General features: G+C 40.1%; 2 protein-coding genes across 3 annotated transcripts in view; both read left to right on the top strand.

Annotated features, from left to right (window-relative positions):
* Positions 1–14,220, top strand: part of LOC117517155 (sodium/hydrogen exchanger 6-like) — a 48,239-nt gene extending 34,019 nt beyond the window's left edge. The window contains exons 8-16 of the mRNA XM_034178073.1: positions 2,907–3,012; positions 3,659–3,747; positions 6,277–6,390; positions 6,851–6,962; positions 8,643–8,796; positions 8,883–8,913; positions 10,885–10,973; positions 11,318–11,423; positions 12,637–14,220. Coding sequence (XP_034033964.1) covers positions 2,907–3,012; positions 3,659–3,747; positions 6,277–6,390; positions 6,851–6,962; positions 8,643–8,796; positions 8,883–8,913; positions 10,885–10,973; positions 11,318–11,423; positions 12,637–12,945 — 1,110 coding nt within the window. The 3' untranslated portion in view covers positions 12,946–14,220. The remainder of the gene's footprint in view (positions 1–2,906; positions 3,013–3,658; positions 3,748–6,276; positions 6,391–6,850; positions 6,963–8,642; positions 8,797–8,882; positions 8,914–10,884; positions 10,974–11,317; positions 11,424–12,636) is intronic.
* Positions 14,221–18,640: 4,420 nt separating this feature from the next.
* Positions 18,641–27,609, top strand: part of LOC117517153 (four and a half LIM domains protein 1-like) — a 70,331-nt gene continuing 61,362 nt past the window's right edge. For both annotated transcript variants that reach the window (XM_034178072.1, XM_034178069.1), the window contains exon 1: positions 18,641–18,766. The gene's annotated coding sequence lies outside the window, so the exon portion shown is untranslated. The remainder of the gene's footprint in view (positions 18,767–27,609) is intronic.

Raw genomic sequence — 27,609 nt, 5'->3', positions numbered from 1 at the left:
GAATGTGAGGCATAATTGTAAAGCGCTTTGAGCATCTGATGCAGATGGAAAAGCGCTATATAAATGCAGTCCATTTAATTTTGTCTTACCTGAGAGTTTATCTATATTTTTCCATAGAACTCTATTGTTTCCCCTTGCTTCTTTTATTATTTCTAGAAAAAAATTTGCTCTGGCAGCTCTCAATTTTGAGGTGACCTTATTTCTTAAATTTGTATATATAAGCTGGCTCGTTAAGAGGCCTGATTTCAAATACATTTTTAGGGCATAATCTCTTTTCTTCATCAACACCCAAATTGACTCATTAAACCATGGTAAATTATGTTTTTTCTTATTTTTGAGTGGCTTTGTTTTACTATAGTGTGCAATTACAAATCTGATCTTTGTAATCACGTTTTCACATTTTTTTCACAGTTTTTGCCTACATTCATACCTGTCCAGTCTGTTTCCATAATTTCATTCTCCATTGCACTAATATTTTTGCGAGGTATAAACGTTATCAGTTTCTTGCTACCCATTTCATTTTTGTACTGTTTTGGGTAACTTCCTAGCACTTAAAGTTAAGTTATGATCTGACAACCCTATTATCAAATTGTAACTTTTTCCAATACGGTCAGGTTTATTGGTAAAAAATTAAGTCTAGTAAAGTTTGAGATGATTTAGTAATTCTTGTGGGGCTATTAATTATTTGTGTCATATTAAATTTAGTTGTGATATCTTTTAGTTTTTTCCTTTTTGTTTTATCAGTCCGGTTCAGATTAAAATCTCCCATAATAATTAATTCCTTACTGCTAAATATTTTAAGAATGTCAGACAATTTATAAAAAAAAATACATCTTTTGTATTTGGTGGTCTGTAGAGAACCACCACCAAAAAGGACATTTGTGGTGATAGAGTAATTTGAACTTCAACACATTCTAATGTAGTTTCTTGAATGTCAATTTGCGTACATTGTAAGACATCCCATACATAAATCAAGACACCCCCTCCCCTACCACAAGATCTGTCACACCTAAATACTTTAGATCCTGCCATATTAACTAACCTTGCTGGTGAGGTTGGTGTTAACCAAGTTTCTGTCAAACATAAATAATCTAAATTAGAGTTGGCCAACAACTGTTCTATTTGTTCTGATTTTGAAACCAAACTCCTTATATTTATATGTCCACCAAATAAACCCTTAGGCTTTACATGTGGGTCCCAAAGGACTTTTGCATGATTAACAGTTTGGAACATTTTGGTTGCTTGTTGTTTTATAACCACATTTTGAGCATCAGGTATTAATCTACGGTCTTTGTCCCTCTTACCCAGGTCTTGCCTGGTTGTAGCTTGCCCAACAAATACTGGTCCAGTCCCCAGGGAGGCTTAGGAGACTCTAGCTGTAGCAAGTCCTCAGCCCTCTGGCGTAGAATCTCTGCTTGCGGGGGTGGAAGAACAGTTGGTTGTGCTGAAGGTGTAGGCCCAGGTAGCAGAGGTGGAGGCCCAGCTAGCAGAGGTGGATGTCCGGCTAACTGTGCAGGAGGCCCGGCTAGCAGAATTGGAGGCCCGGTCAGCTGTGCTGGAGGCCCTGCTAGCAGAGTTGGAGGCCCGGTCAGCTGTGCTGGAGGCCCGGCTAGCAGAGTTGGAGGCCCAGTCAGCTGTGCTGGAGGCCCGGCTAGCAGAGTTGGAGGCCCAGTCAGCTGTGCTGGAGGCCCGGCTAGCAGAGTTGGAGGCCCGGCTAACTGTGCAGGAGGCCCAGGTAGCAGAGGTGGGGGCCCGGCTAACTGTGCAGGAGGCCCAGGTAGCAGAGGTGGGGGCCCGGCTAGCACATTTAGAGGCCCAGGTAGCAGAGGTGGGGGCCCGGCTAGCACAGGTGGAGGCCCAGCTAGCACAGGTGGAAGGATGGATAGCTCTGATAGGAACCCAGGTAGCTGCAGTTGTTGTAGCCCTGCTAACTGCTGTGGTGACGGGAGCCCACTTGATTGAGGTGGATAACAGGGCTGTGACAGGTGGCTTGCTAGCTGTACCACACCCAAATTGTTTGTGTTCAGGACAGGTCCAGGATTTATTTCAGTATCCCCAGCCAAAAGCAATATGATCACAAGATTTACTACCCCCACGGATGGTTGTGATGGATGAGATTGTTCAGAACCTTGTGAACAGAAGATATTGACTCAGCTTGGCTGGAATGATGGTTAAATTATCCATTTTTCATGGCCACGTTAAACTCCAGAGCAGATAGAGGGATATGAATGTAAGAAGGCAAGTTGATGGTAAAATCCAAGGTTTTTTCTTGCATTTTTGTGGCAAACACACAGGAGCTGTCATGCTGTGTGTCTGCACCTTGGCAGCCATTTTGAATTATTATTATTATTATTATTATTATATTATTATTATTATAAGTCATGTGATATTGTGCTCTGGTCTTTCTCCTGAGATCAGCAATAACACCTTGTTTAGGATGACCATTATCAACCCACATGTCATAATTTTTGCAGTCTGTTTTCTGGAGATGAGCCTGACATACCCAAGGTCATTTTTAAACAAATTTATTGTCCTTGAGACAAGTTGGAGGATGGATACATAACTTTTTCAAATCACTGAAGAGGTCTTTGACTTCATTCACATCCAACCTTAAGAAATACAAACCATACAAATCACAAACCATAAGATAAATCTGTATATGGTAGGCATTTCTCAAACATGCAAAAGCAGTCTAGTGAGGGAAGCCACCATGACATTAGAAATTTCAATGTTGAGAAGCCTGAATTTAATTTTCTTTTTATTTTAATGAAATGGCATAAAGAAAATGAAATGTGTAAAAACTTGTGTGTAGACTTTCTGTATTCACTGTATCCGTGTTTGTGTTTCATACTAATGACAGGTGCAGATTTGTTTGTTCTTGTTCCTTGACTTTGAATTGCTATCACGTGACCAAGTTCACTAAGTTGAGGGACTTTCCTTTGCTGGAGACGGCTCTTTTTTTTCTGATGTCATGGAGCACATTCCTGTTGGCTGAGGCGTGCGGTTTCACAGGTTCGAGTCCTTTTAATCAGAGATTGTCGGGGCTTGGCAGTAATGACTGCTGGGGAGGTTACATGTGACTAATGGGCTGTCTTGTCTGATAGGCAGGCAAAAAGCCTGTTTCAAATGGTGGGTGGGTGCTGGAGGATTAATTTTGGTTTGAAATTGAATTAAAGATTTGAAAGAGTGACTTTCAAATAATGGGATTAATTACATTAGGAAACAAGGTGTCAAACTATGATGTGGGCACATGTATCCCCCCCCACTCCCCACTCTGCACGTTGCTGTATGTGATGATACATGATGTCACTCTGTTCACATCTTGGTTTTTAAAAATATAAATAGGACTGTAGTTTGAGGTGACATCTTTTTATGCTGTTTGAATGACTAACACAGTGGTGCGTGTTGTCCTGAAACACTCTGTGTTAACTGCATTAGCTTTCAGTTCAGCTGCACATCACAAAAAACTTGATCAGCAGCTGTGTCAGTCTTCCATTCTTTTGTGGATATAAATTACATACACCTTGAATTAAAACCTAAGTTATCATATTCACACGTCAGAATGCCCAGGGCATTCCATTTGTGGCATGTGCAAAATAATGGGGGGGATATATATATATATGTGGAGTGATACTGTGAGGCGTCTCTGTTAATATAGGTGTGGTAGCTGTGCTGTTTTGTGGGATCACTCAAGCTCACTACACTTACAACAACCTCTCCCCTGAGTCTCAGGACAGGACCAAACAGGTAACAGACAGCTTGTTTCTGCTTATTCCCACAATGTCACCAGTTATGCTCTTTTGACATTGCAAAACACTGTAGCATTCCTACCTTTTTTTTCTTAGACTAATAATAATAATCAGTTTAATTGGGCAACATTTTCCACTAGTTTATATATAGAGTGTTTAAGTCACAGATAACACTATGTAACAAATTTTTATTTTTGTTTTGTTCCTGGGTACACAGTGTGTTTTCCTAACCTGTTATGCCTTAAATAAATAGAAAATAGCTGTTATTCTACAGAAACGTTGCTTCTGTGATCAGGACAATTATATTTTGAAATTTGTCTGTTTTCAAGAATATTCTCGATTCGCCTTCACTACTACTGAGTAGTCTTCTAGAATATTCTTTAACTGCTAGAACTGTCCAGAATTTTCTAGAAGTTTCCAGAATTATCTAGAAATTTCAAGAAACTTTTAGAACTTTCTAGAACGTAAAAAAAAAATAAAATCAAAGTTTGTGCTGAATGTAGTAATTTTTCCATAGACTTTAGACATAAGCAGTTGAAATATAACACCTAGAAGCCAGGAACAAAAATTGTTACATAGTGTAATTGTTCTAAATATTACTCAGGAGAGAAATGATAATTCAAGTTCTTTAGAAGAGAGCATGTTTGTGAACCTGCACACATCACTGATTATGCAATGAAAAACCACATTTTATCATTTTTGAGGAATCTGCACATTGATTTTTATCAAAAGTACATCCGACCCAAAGTGATGTTTGAATGGTAGCACAGTTAGGGGAGGTGATAGTCTAGTGGTTAAAGCGTTGGGCTTGAAACCAGAGGATCATCGGTTCAAATCCCAGCCTGACTGGAAAATCACTCAGGGCCCTTCGGCAAGGTCCTTAATCCCCTATTGCTCCCAGTGTGTAGTGAGTACCTTGTGTGGCAGCACCCTCACATCGGGGTGAATGTGAGGCATTATTGTGTAAAGTGTCTGATGCTGATGGAAAAGTGCTATATAAAAGCAGTCCATTTGCAGTTTCATGTTTCGAACCAGCTTAATGAGATCTGATTGATGTAATGAGACTGTATCAAGGGTACTATCCCACTCTGTAATTGGGGGGGGGGCACACTACAGCTTTTCTTTGAAACATTTGGTAGATCTGGAGCAAGGTCTTTTTTTCAGTGAAAATAGGATTAGGTGATGAATGTAAACTGCATCATTTCAGGAAATCCGCCTGGGATTTAAACTAATGCCTTTGAATTAATTTGCCAGCCGCTTTTTTTGCTGCTCCTCCTTTCTTTCTTTCTTTCTTTCTTATTTTTTTGCAGTATTTCATGCGAATCGTAATAATAACTTCTTTATAGCGCACTAACTCCAAATGCTACTCTGTTGGGGTGACATTAGTGCCCTCTGCTGGGTCGAGGTCTGTGGTTCTCCCTTTTGCCATTCCTCCAATCACAGGGTTGTTGATCATGGTTTACGAGATCAATACATATACCCCTGTTATTGATAATCTTGCTTAATCTGATCTTCGGTTTGAATAACCAAGTAAACTGGATTGCCATGATCAGAATTAGTAGTTCCTGGATCAGCCAATGGTTGTGGATCTTTTAAGTAATGTACAGAGAAGTGGTCATGTTATTATTACGGTAGGCGATCAATGGTTGTTAGTTAGATTCATGTTTCTGCTAATTGCTAATGAAGCTATTGTTATTGAAATTAATTGAATATGACTAAAATGCAGAATGTGGTATAAACCATCAAGTCTGGGAACATGCACAGGTGTCGCCATACACACCACACTATGGAACCACCTTGTGTCATCTTGAATTGCAGCCACCGAGGCAGACGACCAGTCCATCACCATCTCTGAAAAGTATCTATTTATCATCTACAGCCATTTGAAAAGTGGACATCCTCTTGTTCTTTTCTGTTTGTTTGGGGTCCTTAATACTGAGGCACCTGTGAACTGGATCATGCCCAGAATGCCACATGGCGAAAATGTCGGAACTGACATTGCTTCACATTGTATGCAATCTTCAGAGTCTCCCTAAGTATCCCTTTCTTTGACACAAAGTTATTCCAGTGGTACCCAAGTATCCCCCCCGAAGAATCCTTGCACCAAAGACACCCAGTTGTCACCTAAGGTCACTGGTGTGCATCGAAGTCTCACAACCATACAGTAAGACAGGAAGCACCATAACCCTAAAGACTTGGACCTTCGTTCTTCTGCAAAGGTATTGGCTTTGCTGAACATGTCTGTCCAGTGACCTCGTGACTCCATAACCTGCAGTTAACCTAAACTAGCCTGGACTCTGTCAGACCACAAATGGGTCCCAGATTGGTCATAAAATGTATAGTGTTACCCCAGCCTAACTGAAACCTCAGGGTCCATTCTATTGGAAGCAAAACTCACTTTAAGAACTAAGACATGCAATTTGTCCAAAATCTCTATTACATATGTGAAAGTGTACAAACGTCTCAGTAACCTGGCACAGCCAGACTAATGCTGGCATCCTGTTTCTTTTTTCTTTGTCTCTACCAGTTGTTTGAGCTGCTGAACGTTCTGGCAGAGAACTTTATTTTCTCCTACATGGGTCTGACTCTCTTCTCCTTCCAGTCACACATCTTTAATCCTTTGTTCATTATCGGAGCATTTGTATCCTTTCCTCATCCTAATGTGTTGATAAACTATTACAGATCATCTTGAATATGCTGGAGGTGTTTGGATTTGTATTTATAGTTGAGGGTAACTGCTATATAGTATATTTTCTATTATACATTCCAATTCTAAGGTAGAACTCTACTAGTGTATACTAAAGTATATCTAAAAAAGAAGCATAGAGCCACTTAGGATATTTGTATAAGTATGTAATAATGTCCATGCTAATAACAAAGCCAATAAAAATATTTTGCATTTAAATTATGTAGTTTAATGTATATTTCATGAGGGAGCTCAGAAATAGCAGCACATTTACATGTTCAAGAGAAAGATTAGTCAGATAAGTGACGCGAGTGAGATATTGCTGTGTACCCACATTTATTTTCCGTTCCAGCTCGCCTCCGCTGTGTTGCTGCTCAGTGTGTTGTTGTGTTCTTGACCTTTATGTGTTGTGCAGATTGCTGTGTTTTTGGGCAGGGCAGCCAACATCTGCCCGCTGTCATTTCTGCTCAACCTGGGTCGCAAGAATAAGATCAGCTCAAACTTTCAGCATGTCATGATGTTTGCAGGTATGGAACTGAGCCTGTGTGATCTGAGATTTCCATTCCCAATCAGACTCGCCACTCAAGTTTCTCAAAATTGCAAGGTGAACGTATTTTTCAACTGTGACACCATACGCTGGGATTTAAGTGGAAATGGTCTGAACTGAACCCATATGAAATTAAAATTTTGTCACTTTTTTATTATTATTTATTTTAAACAAGACCACATATTGATTTGTGGCCATGTTCACAAAATGTCTTAAAACTGAAACTAAGAGGTAATCCAAAGGATTTAGGGCTTCTGTCACTGAGAGGTTCTCGGTGACATAGAAGTCCCTCTGGATTATGACTACTGCTGATAATGCACTTTGTGTCAGTTTGCACAACCGAACAGATGTGAAACATGGTTTTAAAGGGGAAGCTGAAGATTTTTCAAGATGAGCTCTAATTTTAGATATTTTGGTGGTCATCTTTTGACTCTGGACAAAAACATTAATCTGCACAAACACCATCTCAGCATAAGCAGTTAATTAATGCAGTAGTACAGATGAAGCCTGTTCAGTGATGGAAAAAGGGCTAATTCGACAAGACAGCCCCTCATCAGCCGTCGACTTATAATAACTCGGTGGAGAGCAGCACTGGGGGGGTGGGAGGTGGGTAGGCTAACGTAAACAGCTAGCTATATAATCTGCTGTTTGAAAAGGTTTCTCTATATTTGCCCAATTCTGACAGGGCTTCAAGAGCTGCTAAAGATGCCCCCGCGAACATTGCGGTTGCTGGATTAGGTTTCCTTGTATCATGGAAGCATTTTTTTATAGGAAGCTAATGGAGCCGTGCGACAGTGCACAACTGATGGGAGAAAAATGCACATGAGTGACATCGCCGATACAGTGGGATATATAAACGTTGTATGACATTCAAATAACAAGGATATATTTAGGTGTCTGCCATGAAGCACTTAGGGCTACACAGTTTCAAATAGTTTCCAAAATAAATAAATAAATAAAATAAGTTCAGGAACTTTTTTTTTTTCTTTTCTTTCTGTTTGGCACTTGTGTTCCAAGCCTGTAGTCTATAGCTGTAGCACCCCTGAGACATTATCAGATGTTGCTCAGGTTCGAACCTAAATGGTGTGATTTAAGCTGCTATTAACAAAATTCTGCGACAGTTACACTGAAGACGTGTGCTTCTTTCTGCCAGCAGAGTTGCTATACACAGACACTTGTGTTCTGACAAGACTTTCAGCTATAGAAAAGGTTTTTTTTTGTTGTTTTTTTTGCCTTGTCAGTTTGATTTTAATCAGAGCTTCTCTGGTAGTGGTGGTATTACTATGAAGGCTAAAGTGCAGTGATTAGTCATAACTCTGAGGTGTGACGGAATAAAGGCTCATCATAGAAGTCCCCTAAATGCCTTTGCACACAACAGTTTTTGTGTGAGAAGTCAAAAGCGGCGTTTCTTGTTTAAAAAAGATTATGTATTGTTCTCTTGCTTAAATATGTATAAACAAATAGATTTTTGTTTTGTTGCATTAAAACCGAGATACAATATAAATAAATAATCTGCAGTATTCAGTCAAAGTGAAGAGAACAGCATTAAGGAGGAAATAATTGTTCTGAATTTTTGGTGGCTGTTGAAAAGAGAAAACCAAAATGACACAGTGGAGTTTGTTTCACTGACTTGATTACCTTTCTGTTCCGTCTGCTCCAGGTCTGCGTGGGGCCATGACCTTTGCACTCTCAATTCGCGACACGGCGACATATGCCCGACAGATGATGTTTTCAACCACCCTTTTGATTGTCTTCTTCACCGTGTGGCTCTGTGGAGGTGGCACCATGCCCATGCTGTCCTTCATGAGCATACCGTAAGCCTGTACATCGTTTTGCACGTGCTGGTGTATGTTAATACAGGTTTTATGTCAAAATCACAATGTTCCCGTTTCTCCTTCAGCGTGGGCTCGGATTCTGATCAGGAAAACTCTGTAAGTTCTCATGACAGCTCAGAACTCTTTTTTGCCATTGTAATTACTCATACAAGTTGCACATAATCCTTTTTTCCTGTAACACCTCAGTAGGTGCTTGTACTTGAAGGATATATATATATATATATATATATATATATATATATATATATATATATATATATATATATATATATATATATATATATATATATATATATACGAGGTCTGTACAAAAAGTATCAGACCTTTTTATTTTTTTCAAAAACCATATGGATTTGAATCGTGTGCTTGCATGAGTCAAGCTTGAACCTTCATGCGCATGCGTGATTTTTTTCACGCCCGTCGGTTGCATCATTCGCCTGTGAGCAGGCTTTGTGTGAGCACTGGTCCTCCCCTCTCGTTGGATTTTCATTGCGAGGTGGAACGATTTGGAGTTTTGCTGCATCAAATTTTTCCAGAAACTGAGAGACAGCCAGGTGGAAACCATTCGGAAGATTCAGACGGCTTTCGGTGACGATCCTATGGGCATCACACAGATTAAGGAGTGTTACAACCGGTTTAAAGACGGCGCACAATGGCGGAGGGCGCGCCACGCTCCGAGCGGCCATCGACAGGCTGAAACGACCAGATCATTTCCAAAGTGAACGCTGTGTTGATCCGGGACATCATCTGACTACCAGAGAAATTGCAGAAGAGGTGGACATCAGCACTTTTTCGGCACATTCCACTGTTACAGGAGATTTTGTAATGAAAGACGTGCGGAAGTTGGAAGTCTCACAGGACATGTTGTGACATGTCCAGCTCTTACACAATTCCTCGGATACTCACTCAACTAAAAAGCCACCGAAAGCCGTTTGAATCTTCCGAATGGTTTCCACCTGGCTGTCTGTCACAGTTTCTGGAAAAATTTGATTCAGCGCTGCTCCAATCGTTCAGACATTTTCCTCGCAATGAAAATCCAACGAGGGGGGAGGACCAGTGCTCACTCAAAGCCTACTCACAGGCGAATGACGCAACCGACAGGCGTGAAAAAACTCACGCATGCACACGAAGGTTCAAGGTTGGCTCATGCAAGCACACGTGATTCAAATCCATAAGGTTTTTGAAAAAAATAAAAAGGTCTGATACTTTTTGGACAGACCTCGTATATATATTTTGCAGTTGGTTTGAAATCAGTCTGATAACTGAGTTTCAAAATATCATTTACACATGCAAACAGTGATCATTCATGTTTACACATTTCAAGGAATACATTTGAAATGGATATGAAAAGCATATACTAGGCCATGTATTGCAAAATTCTGAAGACCAACCTGTTGCACATTCTGAGTACCCTTTTCAAAGTTTAAATTTTTCTGCTGAAATTCCAGCAAGCGGTACGGGTTCTTCCTGCCGCAGGTAGCAGAAGGACAATTCATCATTATTGACAATGGAAACGGGACTGTCAGTATACACTGGTTAAGTCGTCAAGGTGTGACAGCTGCATTAATTTATTAGACGTGCGCCCATGTATGCCAGTATTTTTAAAGCGGTTGGCATAAGCAGGCTAAATCGTCAGTGTGACAGGGCCTTTAAATTTAGATTTACCGTAGCTAGTTTTCCTGACTGAGGTGTTCAGTTTACCTAATTGTGTCATGGACTGTTGGAAATTGAAAAGCTGACATTAATTTCTGTGTGTACAGTTTTTTGCTATGATAATCTGTGTAATTTTGGTACACAAGCTTTTTTCATACCATTCAGCAGGTTGAAAAGTTCAGATAGTTAACTTACATGTACACTATTCGTATTGGCATGAATCAAAGCAAGGTTGACTCTTGCTTGACCGAAGCCTTCCCTCACCAACAAATGACACTGAAATCTGTCCACATCTTCATGCGATATCCTGCTAAATATATATATTTTTAAATGTTTTGAAAATGAAGAGTTTTTCTTTCCAAATCAAATTTAAGTAATGCAAAAGTGAATGAAATTAAAAGTTGTGCTCAACAGAGTTCAGCTGTGTTGGGCGGGTCACAGCGGAGGAACACCAAACATGAGAGCGCCTGGCCCTTCAAGATCTGGTATAACTTTGACCGAAAGTATCCTTTGACACAAAGATCAGGTTTTGGAGGGGACATTTTGAGAGTAGTAGATTCTGCACTCTGTTATGAACAACAGAGGGCTCTCTTTTACAAACTGGGGGAAATAAATCCATACTTGATCTGCACAGGGTGTTTACAGCTAGAAGCGTAAATGGCAGATTTGAGTTTTCTATTTTACAAGGTGGGTTTTGCCAAACTTGCTGAAAACATTTAAGTTTTTGTTCCTAACAGCTTTAGCTAGCATCAAAAACAGCAGAAATGAATGCTGTGATGAGATGGTTCTTTCTTGCTTTGACACTTTGTATAAACGGTTAAGTCCTTGACAGAAAAATGTTCTTCAGCTACTTGAAGCCCTTGTTAACCCACAGCGGCCCGCCTCTCACTGCCACGCTGCCTTCGTGTTGTGAACCGTTGGCTCGGTGCCTCACCAGCCCACAGGCCTATGAGGTGCAGATTTACTGCAAAATTTTCCATTTAAAGTACTCTTTCATTAAAAAAACAATAACTTTTCTGACCATGTTATTTTCTCAGTATGTTATTTAAAATGCTTTCAAATCCATAAGTCATGGGACAGTGACATTTTTGTAATTGTACACCACCCCTACAAAGAAGGTGAAATGCAACAGTCCAGATGTGCTTGTAGTGTAGACTTTCAGCTGTAATTCCATGGGGGTTTACCAAAAATACCACATTAACTGTGTTGGAATTCCAACCATTTTTATGCTCAACTCCTCCATTTTTAGAGACCATGAGCATTTGGACAAATGGAATATAAATGTTATGTTTTGGGCTAATCATCACTTTGTCAGTTTTCTTTGGACAAGTCAGGTGATGGATCAGTCATTCATAGATATAAACAGCAGGGTACTGATGTATGGTGTTGGCTTTTCTCAAAAAAAAAAAAAAGTGTCTGTGCAAGAAGTAGATTAGTGAGAGAAGCCACCAAGACATCCATGCCAAATCTGCTTCATAGTGGAGTGGCACAAAGAAGGAATTTCTTAAAAGGAAGATGTGAAATTTCACCTACAGTTTGCCAGAAGGCATGTGGGAGATTCAGGCCTGGATTCTGTATATTTTCTAGCTTGAAAAACCTTTTCTGTTCCACTTCATCTTCATGGTGGCGTTAGAGTGCAGCTTTTGTCTGTTCTGTGCACAGTTTATCCAGTCATAGCCACAGAGGTCTACAACTCCTGAAGACGGTTCAGTTTGAAGTTTAAACATGCAGTACTTTTTGTCCTAAGGACAAGGATTGGGAAACACTGCCATAAGGGGTGTCTTGGTGGCTTCCCTCACTCATCTCCTTCTTGTGTGCTTATTCAGCTTTTGAGAAGTACCTACTCCAGACAGTGATATTTTTGATAAACGTCTTGAATTAAAGGTAAAAGTCTGCACAACAAGCACATCATGATAGTTTCATTTAAACTCCATTGCGGTTGTTTACAGAGGGAAAATTACAAAACGGAAACTGTCCAGATACTTACGGACCTGACTCTATATCGCTACTGTTGCACTATGTTTTACGGAGCGCAAAATTATTTGGTAGCCATAGGTGGTTAATTTTCTTCGTCATATCTTAGTTTTTTTTGTCTTTCCTATATTTTTGTTTTCCACTTGCTGCTTCATTTTTGTGCTCCACATCATCTTCCTCTCCACACCTTAGAACGAAGGTCAGCTACACGACGATGAGTCTGACTTCATCCTTAATGATGCCAACGTGAGCTCGATGTACGCTGATGTCACTGTTAGCACAGACACCTCTGGATCATGCACCAACAACCACAAACGCTCCTCCATCGCCAGCACCGGAGGAGGCGTGTCCTGTGAAGGACTGGATCAGGAGCTGGAAGTGACCATCCGTGGCACGCGCCTGGTCCTGCCTGTGGACGACCCGGTGGAGCCTTTGACGACGGTTACCCTGCCCCCTCCGCCCTCTCCGCCACACTCAGACCCTCGCAGGCACAGACTGTAGAAAGGTATTCACTGTTAGGATCCAGTTTGTTTTAAAGTTCAAGAACCTTCAAACTCAATTTCACAGGAAAATCAGGTTTTTGAGCTCAATAACAAGCTGCTGCTTCAGTGAAATGTAAAAAAAACAAAAAAAAACAAAACCCCAAACCTATGTTGACTGCACCACATGCCTCTGTAGTGGTTTAAAATGGTTTTACCTGTGATGAACTCGAGGCTTACTTAATCTAAATGAGTCACTGTAATGTACAATGTGAATGCACTAATGTAATTCGAGTTCTCGTGACACTTATATGTTACTTGGGTTTTTTATTTATTTATTTATTTGCAATGCGAGTTTAGTCACTTGTACAGCCCCTTTCACATTAGCGTATTCGTAAAGCTGCGGGTTGTGGCGTTGTTTCATTTAAATACGCCTGAAATGCGTGTGTACTCAGCCTTTTTCCGTATTCGTTTCATACTTGCAGCTACGTGTATTTGCTGTTTTAATGTGTGCGCACAGTCGTGTGTACCTTGCTGCTATTTAAACCCAGTTCACTCCTGCCAGCTGGGCAGAACGCATCACTGCACTTAGAAAACAGTGGACTGTATCATGAGGTTTTTACAGTTGCATTACTGCCACAATCAGGACGTTTGATGACATGCAGCGAGTGCGCTTTTATTTTAAAGTCACAGGTTCGATCAGAGCGTTTGAGCTCACCGACATGCAGCGGGTGTGCTTTTATTTTAAAGTCACACGTTCGAGCAGGGTGTTTGATGAGCGCACCGACATGCAGCGAGTTTTTGGTTGTGTACAGAAGCGCAGTCTTGCACAGACTTACATGCAGTAACGCTGTGCTGCGCAGACCTGCTTAAAACTGCATTCAGCGCTCTATGTCGAAGAAAATTAAACATGTTTAATTTCGTCCGTCCTACGCGTGTAGCCCTCAACATACTGCTGCGCAGAGAGAAAAACTTGATGTAGAGCTAAAAGTGGGTGTAGAACTGCTCAACTCAGCGTAGACGATACGCCACAATGAGCAGCTCTACGAATACGCCAATGTGAAAGGGGCTTAAGCAGGCTCAAGTTTTCTAAGCCCATTACAATTTGTTGAAAGTGACATTATGACTGACAGTGTTCTGCGTTTGTGCGGCCTTGTTTTTGTCAGATTAATCTTCACCCTGAAGTCTGCAACATACGGTACTTTTAAAGAGCACATTTCCTTGGCTATACTCTGTAGTGTACCACTCTGGGGTTTTTTTTTCTTTCCCTGTATATCGTTTTTATGTTTAATGGTGGGGGAAGTTAAAAAAGGAAGAATGTTGGATAGATTTAAGGGAAAGTTCACTTTTATTCCCCACTGGCCAAAGGCCCGAAGGGGGATTATGTTGTGGTGATTTCCGTCTGTCTGTCTGTCTTTGTCAATCCATCCATCCCTCCCTCCCTCCCTCTCTCTCCAAAAGGGTATAAAGCCACCTTGACACTGAGACAAATTTGATCACCGAACCGCAGTGAGTAAACTCGTCGTAAACTGTGTGAGGCCCCGCACGCAGTGACTGACAAAAGGTTGCACAATGTTCACGACTAGTTCACATAAGTGGCACGAAATTTATGCCTGCCAGAAATTTTGAACATTTCAAAATTTTCTTTGCGCACTAGCATATGGCCTCACAGTTTACGCATAGTTTACTCATTGGCATACAGGATTGCGTGCCAGTGCAGGGATCAAATTCATGCAAGTGTCAAGGTGGCTTAAGCAGTTTGAAATCAACTCCTCTCACATTTTCAGGAAGAATTTTGTGAAATTTGGTGCAAGTCCTTGTTTTAGATTGATAATGCAAATGTAAGGATTAAATAACTCGAAGCCATGCATTATGTGGTTTGAATGTACGACGCGGAGTCTAAAACACCACGATGCTAAGCGGAGTGGTGTTACTCCGCGAAGTGCATTCAAACCGTATAATGCACGGCTTTGAGTTGTTTAGTCTGCTTATACCATGGTCCCACACAGTGAGCTAACACACAAATATTTATTTAAGTTAACAGAACTTGATAAAAATGTGTAAGTATTTGGGACTATTTTATGCCAGTCTCAAGATATTTTCATCCTTGGCAACCGTTCTTGTCTTCTTTCCTATCTTCAATCTTGTCCATTTCATCCGATGATCTTTATGCCGTTGCTTTTGCTGTTCTTCTCGTTTGCTCTCCTCCTCTTCCCATTCCTCAAATGTTTTATTTTGGCCAAAAATATTAAAATTCACTTGGAAATCCATGTTTTATCGCGTTTGTCATTCACCTGTCAAAACACAACTGATCTGCGCCAACTGATTTGTGTGTTGCTGTGGTGACGCCAGAGCAGAGTGATATTACAGTGACTTAACTCGCTGAACTACATGTGCGTATACACGAAAATATGTGCGCCATTTAGACATGGAATTCACCAGAGGTGGTAAAATGGCTATTTGTGACCGTAATCCAGCATTTACATCCACAAATCATCAGACACAAGGGGGTTATTATAATCCACTTCCAATGTTTGCACAGTTTATTTTTCTGCAAGTAATTTGGTCGGCGAATCGTGAAAGTGTGTGGCTGGCTTGTCAAAGCTTACCGTTGCACTGTCTTAATGCCAAATTGGAAATTCTGTGAACAGACCCACAGATTTCTCCATCTCGTTAGCTGCATTGAATTAAATCCATGGCAAATCCATCAGTCAAGCCAGTTAACTCCATTAAATCCATGCAGTTTGGCATCGTCCTCGCTGCACTAGTTTCTGTCGCCCTCAGGTGACAGCACAATTATTTACATCTGCGTAGCAGCGTGCGCTGTCAGCGCGGCCTAATATATTAAATGTGAAAATGGTTTTAATATTTTGACACTGTTTACGTGATATTTTATGGTCTGAAATCTCACCTGATTAACCAAACAGATTTACGGGAAAAAATGTAAGTGGATTAGAATAGTCATTTCTCTGCCGTTGTTGCATATTCACCAATTTTGAGAGCAAAAGAAAAATATAAGAAATGCTATTGTATACATACAGAATATAAGTCATTAACACTGTTTAATTTGTGTGCACAACAGAAATACTTAATTTTTGCAAGACGTGGCTCTGCACGCTTCTCCCTGAGCAAACAAAATCTGTGCCGAATAAATGTATTTTGCACAGAAAGAATTCTCTGCAGTGACCAGAGATGGGACATCCTGTGCAGTACTGCACAGATCCCCTTTCTGTACTACATAGATAAAGGCACATTGTGTAATGTGCGCACTGTTTTGTGTTCTTCTGTATTAAAGTCTTGCATTATGTTGAGGCCAATTTTAGTCATATTGAAGCATTGCGAGCAGTAAGGCCTGTAAGTGCTGTACTCACCTTTCGCAGTTTCTTTGTATGTGAAAAAACATTTTAAACAAACAATGACAAAAAATTCTCGCATTGAGCAAAGACTGGATTTGAGTAAACAGGGACAGTTTATAAAAGTCTGCTGTATGCTCAAAGTAGCAAAAAATAAATAAATGCAGGCGAGTGGCAACTGACTACAGGTGTAAAAAAAGCAAAAAATGTATATTTTATATCAGGAACATTGATATGGTTGTCCTTGTGGAAATTGTATCCCTGCCCCAGTACCAGCTCTTTGTGGTGTTCAATTATCAAAGGTGACTGACTGAACTATTTTGAATTTAAGTGCCTTTTCAGAATTTCAGTGTACATATATGTTTTACTGGTATGATATGAACAGTGTAACTAATTCAGATGTCTTTTTTTGTTTGGCAAGTAAAAGGGACATATACATATTTTTAAGAAAGTTAATATATATCACTAAAAACAACATATAAAAATGTATAGTCAGAAAATTCATTTTCTGGTCTCCAATGAAAAAAACAAAACAAAAAAATAAACAAAAAGCAGTTCGGAGCTGATGCTCACCACATCCTGTCATTATTCAGAGAGGAGGAATCGGCACAAACCATTTCTCTGGGTGTCTCAAAGAAAAAACAAACTGTACAATCATGTGGAGTTCACATCGTGTTCTGTAACATATGTCACAGAATTCTAAAATGAGTTGTTACAGGTACATGTTTTGCTTGGAATTGGAGACTGACCACAGGATTTTAATATATTAAACCTCAACCATAATGCACTTTTTGGCAAATTGTTAACGCTACCCATTCAAAACGTGTCTATATGATGGTGCATATCACAAAATGATGTGGCATCTGAAGTCAAGTGTGTTTTGTTTTTTTGTTTCCCCCCCCTCTCTTTGTGAGGGTCCTCAATTTGGCATATAAAATCTGCTGCCCTCAGTAGGTCAAGATGGTTAAACAAGCTTATTTTACTGAATACCTTACATTTATTGCCTGGCATTATGTAAAGTCTCAGCTCTTTTAATTACTGTGATAAAATTTGCACTGAGGTATTTGCAGCTGAGAAAGCCCATCTGTGGACAGAAATAAATCTTTAAAACAAAGCTTCCATTAAAAATGTATTTTCTTTCACTTGGTTCATTGAGGTGAATTATTCCAGAATTTCATTCTGATCTGAAACTATTCTGTTCCTGCAAATCTGTAAGTAGTGTTACCCTGTGGTCTTTATTTAAAAAAAATTTAAGCAATCTCCTGTAGTTATAACATCTGAAATGAAATAGGCATTTCATCATTTCTACTGTTTGTGGAAACTTCTTGATTTTTATTTTTATTCTTTTTTTTTTTTACATTAAACAAAAATAATTTAGTAGATTGTTCCCTGCTTAGTCCTAAGTTTGGTTTTTTTTTTCCAGACGTAAGTGTGAAAGAAAATAAGTGTGTAATTGATATGTTCCTGTTTTTTTTTTTTTTTTCTTTTCAAATGATGCTGAACAGAGTTGTTTTAAAAACTTATACAGAAACAAGAGCCAATAATTGCTTTTCATGGAGTTTTAGTTGACTTTAGCCAGATTACATTGGATTCAAAATGGCCATCAGAGATAGATTTGGCTGTTTGTTTAAAAAAGACTGCAGGATTTTGAACTGGACTTTGTTCAAAACATTGCTATGGCTTATTGTGGGTGTTATCATGTTTTGTATAAACTTAGCTATTATCCAATTAGTAGTAAGTCCTGAAATGTGCTTGGAGAACACATGCCTCCACTGGAGTAACAGTAGCTGACCATTTACTAAGACAAAGTGGAAAGGTTTTTAATTTGTATCTTGTGACATCATAGGACGAGCTGGGGTTGTACAAGCAGACATGGAGGGATATTTGTGATGTCATATAAGGCAGAAAGACCTGAAAAAAGATGTTGAACCACGTCCAGTTATGGTTAACTCTTCCTTGATCCCATCTTGCAACATTAGTTTTGCTGATACTTGTCCAGTAATTTTTTTAAATAACATTGTAATAAGCAATCAATCACCTCTACCCACTGTTGGCAGTAATGATACTGATGAATCATTAGTGAAGGTAAATGAATCTCAAACTTTCTGCTAGCCTTTATCGTTCACATCATGGGCCTGATTTACTAAAGGCTTGCATGTGTTAAAATATATGCAAACACCATAAGTAAATCACCCACAAAACTGTCTTTGAATTGCTAACACAATTTAGCACTCGTTTTATGGGATCTCAGTAAATCAGACCCCTTCAGTCTATTAGTTTTGCTATTTGTACAAAATGAGGGTTTTGCACCGGAAGTTTCCACGTAATTACGTTTTCTTACTTTTGCTCTTATTTTGGAGGTAAATCCATGCACTTGCGGTTAGAGCGGAGTTTTGTGTAACTTTATACGCTTTTAGTAAGACTCGAGGAGCAGCTTCACAGACGGACACGGAGACCCGCTGGTCCACAGAGGAGACAGACAGGAGGCCGGTAAGACGAGTTCACTTAAACCTGTTTGACAGCTCCAAGCCGAGCACCGACACACTTTACACATTTTACACTGTAGAAAGTGAACTTTAGAAACTTAGTAAAGTATCATGTGCGTTAACTACGTGTGTGACACATCGTGGACAGCGTGTACGTGTGTCCAAGTGTCGGTCTCCGTTTGTGTGTCACTTATTGTGGCTTCCTGTGTGTGTGTTGGTCAGTGTCTGTGGCTGTGTGTCTAAAGGTGTACAACCCTATTTCCCGTTTTTGTTATCAACTTCATTTAATGTATTAATATATACTGAACAAAAATATAAACGCAAGACTTTTGTTTTTGCTCCCATTTTTCATAAGCTGAAGTCAAAGATCTAAAACATTTTCTATATACACAAAAGTAAAGGTGGGCGGATCGATCCTAATATCGATACCAATGGTGGTATTGATATTGAACGATCCTCGTGTAAAAAGATCAGTACTCAAGCTTTTTTTCCTCTCCTGCATGCACTGACTGCTGCACACGCAGATTCATTAAAGTCTACTCTGTAAGAACAGCACTGCGCTGTCACACAGCACGGCGCAGTGCACCCTTGTATTGTGGTTTGTCAGCCCTCTACCTCAGGAGATTTTGTTTTAAGTTGTGTTGAGTGATATTTTTTTAAACAAAAATGTTGATTGTGATAATAAAGTATTTTTGTTGTCACTTACAATGTTTGGCGAAATTCTATCCTAGGTCTTTTCGAGCCTTTGGATCTATGAAGCTTAAATATGAAAAAGTATCGTATCTGTTTTATATCAGCGATACTGGGCCTGTATTTACTTGGTATCGGATCAATACCAAAATTCCCGGTATCGCCCACCTCTACACAAAAGACCTATTTCTATCAAATATTGTTCACAGATCTGTCTAAATCTGTGTTAGAACTTCTCCTTTGCTGAGATAATCCATCCCACCTCACAGGTGTGGCATATGAAGATGCATGATTATTGCACAGGTGTGCCTTAGACTGGCCAAAATAAAAAGCCACTCTGAAATGTGCAGTTTTTTTTCAGGGTGGGGGGTGTCAGAAAAGCAGTCCAGTGTGACTACAGTTTGCCTCATGCAGTGCAACACATCGCCTTCTCATAATCAGCAGCCAGATGCCATTGAATGTGAGCATTTGCGCACTCAAGTCAGTTGCCACCCCATTGAGGATGTGGAGCATGCAGATTAGTTTCCCTGAGACAGTTTCTGACAGTTTGTGCAGAAATTCTTTGGTTCTGCAAACCAGTTGTTGCAGCAGCTGTCCCTGTGGCTGGTCTCAGACAATCTTCGAGTGGGAGCAAAAACAAAACTTGCATTTACATTTTTGTTCAGTGTACATTAAATCCTGCAAAACATTCCATACTAAAAAATTGGGAAGTAAAAGCATTTGCCACATGTCTTGAGGTGTGCAACAGCACAAAGTTGTTGTTGCATTTTTTGTTTTCTAAATTCTCCAGACATTCTCTTTTTAATTAATTTTAAATTTTTCATACCATCCCAGCTTTTTTCTGATTTAGGGTTGTCATTTGGAGGGTTGGGTTTTGAGAACCTAAAATATCCCCCACACAGTCCCTGCACCTGAATTCTTACTGTATGCTTAATATAGGTTAGTAGTAGATAGTACCAAACTGTTAATATAGTTTGTACGACGTCAGCTTGGAAGTAGTGGGAACACAACTTGGAGGTGCTAGCCCACTGTCATCTTATCCGTCCTTTGACTGATGTGAACAGATTTTGCACGTGTGGAACCCACGTATGCTGTGAGAATCTCTGTTTTAAAGACTTTTTAAACTGGCTCCCCCTCAGATGTTTTCATATATGTCTGCTGTCTTTTTTGACTTATCTTGCAAAGTTATTCTTTGGTTACCATCCTCCAGCTGCATCATGAGATAGCCTAGTGCAGTTAATTTGCACACTATGGAGGTAGTAGATCATCTTGTTCATTCATTTTTCGCTTACAACTGTTAAGGGGTCACGGGGGGAGCCTGTCCCAGCAGTCATAGGGCTTGTTACTATTCATCCATCCATCCATTTTCTTCCGCTTTATCCGGAGTCGGGTCGCGGGGGCAGCAGCTCAAGCAAAGCCGCCCAGACCTCCCGATCCACACACACCTCCCCCAGCTCCTCCCTGGATTCCCCAAGGCATTCCCAAGCCAGCCGAGAGATGTAGTCCCTCCAGTGTACAAAATGTATACTGAGTATTTGGACACCCTTCAGATTGAATCCATTGTCAATTATTAAAGGAGAAAGTGGAATATTCCAAAACAGCAGATGCTATTTACAAACAAAATCCAGATTTTCATCAAATCAAAAAACTGAGTTGTCCCAAACATTTAGGCTAATATATTAGCAGAGGCTACTTTCTTCCTCTTCTCCTTAGTGTGGAGGAGGAGAGAGAAGAAGATGAGAATAAATGTTCTTTGTTCTTAAGAAATAATGTTTTTTAACGAGAAGACCACACTCGAATAAAAAAGGGGACTATAATGTTTTTTATTCTATTTGGAAGAAAGCTTAATTGGAATGTGTGAAATAATAAGGGCAGCTTGTTTAAGAGTCCTGTGCAAATACTGAACAAGAAGAAGAAAATTAAAGGTCAGTTTATCTTTTATAAATGTGCTTAAGAGTTTTCAAACATTTAATTGCATTGCATGTTGTCCTCACAGAAGATCGCCTGTTTAGTAGATTAAAGAAGCAGTTAACTCACATTTTGCACTTGTTACAACAACATTAATTAACTCGTAGCTTCTGATCATAAAAGCAGTGTTTGTGTTATAAATAATGTACAGTGGTCCCTTGTTTATCGCGGGAGTTACGTTCTAAAAATAACCCGCGATAAGCGAAATCCGCGAAGTAGTCAGCACTATTTTTTGCAATTATTATAGATGTTTTAAGGCTGTAAAACCCCTCACTACACACTTTATACACTTTTCTCAAACAAGCATTAACATTTTGTCACTTTTCTCTCCTGTGTAAACACACTCTTTTTTTCTTCTGTGCGAGAAGATTAGAAACAGACACACACAGAACACAATGTGCGTGCTCTCCCTTCGCTCACTGCCTCCGGAGGTATGGATGCGGGACCCGCAAAGAATTCAAGTCCTCTCTCGGTGGCCATGGAGCTCTGTGGCTGCGGTCAACATCCGCATCAAAACAGCGAGCGTAGTCTCTGGACCTGTTGCCAGATTTGGTGCAATTCCACACAGCAGACAGGAGGGCGGTGTGAGTGGCCTGCTGCTGCATTTACCGAGGCTGCAGAAAGTGCATCGGAGGCAGTGAGAGCAATCGCGGTGATGCCGACCGGTGCCGCGACCGGCCCGCCTGATAAGGATGCAGAACACAATGCGCCATTAAGAAAAAAAGCATGCAAAATTGCTCTAAAAAAAAAATCCATGCAACTGCGAGGCCACGAAAGGTGAACTGCATTATAGCGAGGGACCACTGTACAAACATTTAATTGCATTGCATGTTCATCTCACATCTGATCGTCTGTTCAGCGGCTCAAAGAAGCAGTTTACTCACATTTTGTGGTTGGCATAGTAGCTGTGCTCCTTAACACTATGTGTGCCTTATAAATTAATAATGTGGAGCGATTAAATTCAATCTGCTTGTTGTTGCATGAAGTCGTAAACACGGCTTATACTCTGGTGGGACTTGTATACATTTTATTTCCTGAAAAGCTGTTGAAATATTTAACCAAACTGACTGTAGTTGCTTCATAAAATGGCACACTCTTTCAATGCTTTTTCTACATTTTCTTGCCACAATTGTGTTTAGTCCGATGGGAAAATGTGCCGAAAGGCTGGACACATTCGAGCTTCAGTGTCTTGCTCAAGGACACTTAAACAGATTCAATCCTGGATTGACCAACCCTTCAGTTAGTGGCCAACTCGACCAGCTGAACTACTTGGGACATTATCTGAAAACACTCAAAATAATTGCTTCAGAAATTGATTCATTTGTGAATGCTTGAAACGCTAAACAAAACACTCTCACACACACTCATCTTCAACTGCTTAGTCCAATTAAGGGTCGCGGGGACTGGAGCCTATCCCAGCAGTAGCATAGAGCACGAGGCGCGGTACACCCTGGACAGGACGCCAGTCTATCACAGGGCCCCAAACAGACAAACAAACACATGCACACCTACGGACAATTTAAAGATTCCAGCCACCTAACTTGCATGTCTTTGGATGTGGGAGGAAACCGGAGTATCCAGAGGAAACCCACACAAACACAGGGGGGAACATGAAAACTCCACACAGAGAGGCCACAGGTGGGAATTGAACCCATGATCTTCTCTCTGTGAGGCAACAGTGCTAACCACTAAGCCACTGTGCTGCCCCTAAACAAAACAGTTGCTACATAAATTCAATGTTTCAAAAAGATTCAAAGAGACCGTTGATTCAGAAAATAGAATTTTTTGTACTGGCTGTGGGCTACTCTTACATGTGGACTTCTGGGTTCGTTCTGAAATCTGTTTCCAGTTAGAAAGTCTTTTCTTTTCCACTCTGGTGGAACTGCTGAGGCTCAAAAATGTTTGACTGAGGTCAATTTAAATTTTTCTGCTGCCGTATTTCACTGTCCTGTGTGTTTGTTTTGTATTAATAACATGCCATGGATAAAATCTGACCCATAGTGGAGACTCCCAGTGGAGGACACAAAGCTGGTCCTCATAAGTTCAAGTGTGCTATCAGTACAGTTGAATCAGAGGGCCTCTAACTAGAGTTCACACCTCAGCAAACCCACAACAAGACTTTCAGCCATGTACAGGTAATCTTATTATGCCAAATGTTTTTTTTTTTTTTTACGTACCCTTTAAAGTTAATTCTGGTTGGAGTTTCACATTTTAAGCATCCTAAAAGTCCAACAGATCTGTTCTGCATGTGGAAACATCCCTGCTGTAATCAAAACCCAGGCCTAAAATGGCTTGTTTTAGAGTTCGCTCTGTGATTGGTCTGCTCTAGGGCTGTCACTAATAACTACTTTTCTTTTGATTATTCTCTGATAGTTTTACAAATTAGTCTATTAATCTAAAGGATACATTTTCATAAAAAAGCATTATAATTTGCAGTACTTCAAAAGTAGCCCAATTCCACAGAACACTGTGAACCTGGAAACACTGGTGCCACACCATAATAATGGAGTTTAACACATTACTGACTTTATGGATTATATGAGGTGTTTTGCAGCCTGGACGCCCTCTCGGATACCTAGTGTGATAAATTGTGCAATATGTATTTATCAATGAATCATATTTTTCTGTATTTCAGCTCCAAAAATTGGTATTTTGACTTAAAGAATTTTGCTGTTGCATTTGGTAACAGTAAAGTAGCCCAACAGCAGCTGTTGAAACCATCCATCCTTTTTCTATACCCGCTTACTCAAATTACATACAGACAGATAAACACATCCACAAGCACATTCACCCCTATGGACAATTTAAAGTTTCTAATCCACCTAACCCACGTCTTTGGATGTGGGAGGAAGCTGAACCATCTGGAGTAAACCCACGCAAACATGGAGAGAACATGCAAACTCCACATAGAAAGGTCCCAGGTGGGAATTGAACCCTCAACCTTCTTCCTGTGAGACAACAGTGCTAACCACTAAGTCACTGTGCTGCCCTGTTGAAGCCACTGATTTAATATTAATAAATGTGAATAGATAATACTAATAGTTTCCTCTTCAACTATGGTATGTCGAAAAGCTAAAGTACAAATCACCTCTTCGTTTTTAGCTAATTTGAAATAATCTCAAACTTTTGATTCCTTTGGTCTTTGGGAACTTTGACCAGCGTCTTTAGCAACTGAGTCCAACTCTGTTGGAGTCACCACAATTTTTTTTTAAGAAACCGGAGCCGATCCGACCAGTTATTGGAGACAAAAACGACTTACATCAGGCACTCATCAGCAATCACATTCTGGTATTCAGGAATAAAATTTGTTCTTTGAATCAATCAAAAAGGTCATTTCAGAAAAGATAATAATGCTTCTGTTAAAAATTTTAATGTCAGTGCATTTTCAGCATCAGTGTGTTCGACTACTTTGACTAATTGCGGCAGCCCCGGTCTGCTCCCTGTTTGACACGCCCATACAGTCAGTGGGAGACAAAAACGGGTGGGGTAAGTAGCAGCTCCATTACTGTTTTGTAAGAGGCACTGAGTGAAAATGGTTTTATGGACAAGTGGTTAGTGTGCTTGGTTTTTGGTTTAACTGTGCAAGGTTCCTGGTTCAAACTCCACCTCTGCCACATTTCTCCATGTAATGTGGAGTTGTGTCATAAAGGGCATCCGGCTTAACTTGTGGCAAATCAGTGTGCAGGTCCACCTTGGATCTGGTGTCGCAACCCCAAGTGGGGAAAAAAAGGAGTACTTACTTCCTAAGCTCAAAGTGAAAACAAATTTCTGAAGCATAACAAAACATTACTCTAACCCAAATAAATCACACATGCATGAAACTTTGCAGATTCACGATTGAAACTGTACATGCAAAACTGTACTTGCAGTCTTTTTGCCTAATCATGTGTAGCTACATATAGTGTGGAGTCTGACCTCTGATCCTGCTGTCTCATACCTCGTCCACACGTACCCAGGTATTTTTGAAATTGGGGATTTTCCACCTTTGGTTTTAAAAAATATCTCTGTCCATATGAAAACTCAAAACACATGGTAAAACGCTGTCAAGAGCACGACGAAGCAACAGGTGGCGATGCTACAGTCACATAACCTTACAAATGTGAACTTAATAGGTATGTCCCGATCAGGTTTTTTTGGCCCTGACCCAATTCCAAGTCATCTGATTTTGAGTATCTGCCGATACCGAGTCCCGATCCAGTACTTTTAAAAACTGAATGAACAATGAACAAATGCTAAATATATAATATTTTCATTTTAATCACCTTATTTTATTATTTATCATTTAAACAGTGCACTTCTCCTTGAGGTAGCTTGAAAAATCAAGTAATTGTTGGGAAGGTGTCGTAGCACGGACCCACAACAGGGGGCGCAAAGGAACGGACAATGAATAAGCCAATAAGTAACAATTTAATGTTGTGACAACACACAACTAAACACACAAAATATATATAGTCAATTAACACCAGGTGACGTGTGGGCAGGCTCGAAGATAGAAGACCCCCGGCGAGAGATGAGCCGCGTCCCACACGGCTTCCACCACCAACGGCCTGAAGAACACCGGAGCCGCCAAGTCCCGAGTCCCCAGGTGGCCTCTGTCTTCGGCTGTCGACCCTGGTACTGCTGGCAGAAAACAAGACAGGATGGATGAGTGTGAAGTCGCACACTCAGTAATCCACAGTCTGCACTCAGTTAGGAGGAAGAACCTCCACCTCCAATCACACACTCGTGCAGCTCCTGTTTAACCACTTATCTGGTTTGGGGTGTGAGGCGAAGCCGTCGTTGATCACACCAAACGCCAATCCCACAGATAAGGCAGACAACACAGGATAACGGCTGCAAAAGAAGTTCAGATTATTACTCAACGATTTGAGTCAGCAGAGAAAATTACCTCGTCGGTAGTTGATTTCTCTGGGGGGAGGTGGAGTTGCAGTCCGGCTTATATAGTGGTGTAGATGAGTGACAGCTTGTGCGATGAGTGACAGCTGTCACTTCTTCTGGGTCTGGCGCCCTCTCGTGCTTGGAGCCCGCATTCCAAGCAGGGTGCCCTCTGGTGGTGGTGGGCCAGCAGTACCTCCTCTTCAGCGGCCCACATAACAGTAATAATCTATCACACTTAAAAAATGTACAAATTTCCATGTTATTTTATTTGTCTAAAAATAAATGTCCAAGGTTCCTTATGTTAAACAAGAAATGATCTAATCTGAAATAACAGGTGGTTTTAATTTACAGATGAAAGGTTTCTAAAGAACCATTTATTGATTTAGCTATTTTAATTACAAGTGTTCTAAACTTTTTTAAACAGTAATCAGAAATTTTGAGGTAACAAAAAACATTTCCAAGGATTTTTCTTTTCTTTCTTTCTTTATTTATTTAAACCTTTATTTAACCAGGAAAAGAGTCTCCTTGAGATTAAAAATCTCTTTTACAAGAGCGTCCTGGCCAAGACAGGCAGCAAGGTTACGTGTCAATTTCACCATTCCACCACACATACAGAATAAACAAATTACCAGCCAATGGAAAAGTTTCAGTATAAAAGTTCAAAAACAACACATTTTTACAATAAAAAAAAAAAAAAAATCTGTTAAAACTAGGGCTGAACGATTAATCGCATTTACAATAATATCGCGATATCATAGAACGAGATTTCCTAATCGCAAAGGACGCGATTTGAAACGTGATCTCATAACGCACGAGATTTGAGTGCAAGCCGAGCAAAGAAAGCAGCCACAATGTGTAGTTAGCAGTAGCACTGCGCTAACCTGTTCAGGCTCGACAGAAGCGGACACAGCTCAAAGTTTGGAACCAAAGAGGGGCAGCACGTCAGTTGTGTGGAATTATTTTGGCTTTAAAAATGAAGATGCAGCGCAGCGTCAGGTATTGTGTAGAACCTGCCTTGCTACAGTTGCTACCTCACGAGGCAACACCACGTTGAGATCAGTAAGCTTTATTTGTTTTATAACTGTAATTGTATTTATTTATAGATTGTTATAAATCTATAAGGTTCAGTGTTTAAAGTTCAGTGTTTAAAAAGAGTAGACCTACATAGGCTTACATAAAACTAAAGTTGAACAAGTAAAGTCAGTTTGTTTGCATTGTTGTTGTGTTGCATTGTGTTGTTTGCACTTTAAAAAAATATATTGTTTATTATGAAACGGATTCATTAATTCTGTTGTGTGTGCGTGTGTGTGG

Source organism: Thalassophryne amazonica, chromosome 9, assembly GCF_902500255.1.
Source record: "Thalassophryne amazonica chromosome 9, fThaAma1.1, whole genome shotgun sequence".
NCBI lineage: Eukaryota > Metazoa > Chordata > Actinopteri > Batrachoidiformes > Batrachoididae > Thalassophryne > Thalassophryne amazonica.
Note: the sequence above shows the minus strand (reverse complement) of the source record. Positions and strands in the feature narration are given on the sequence as shown.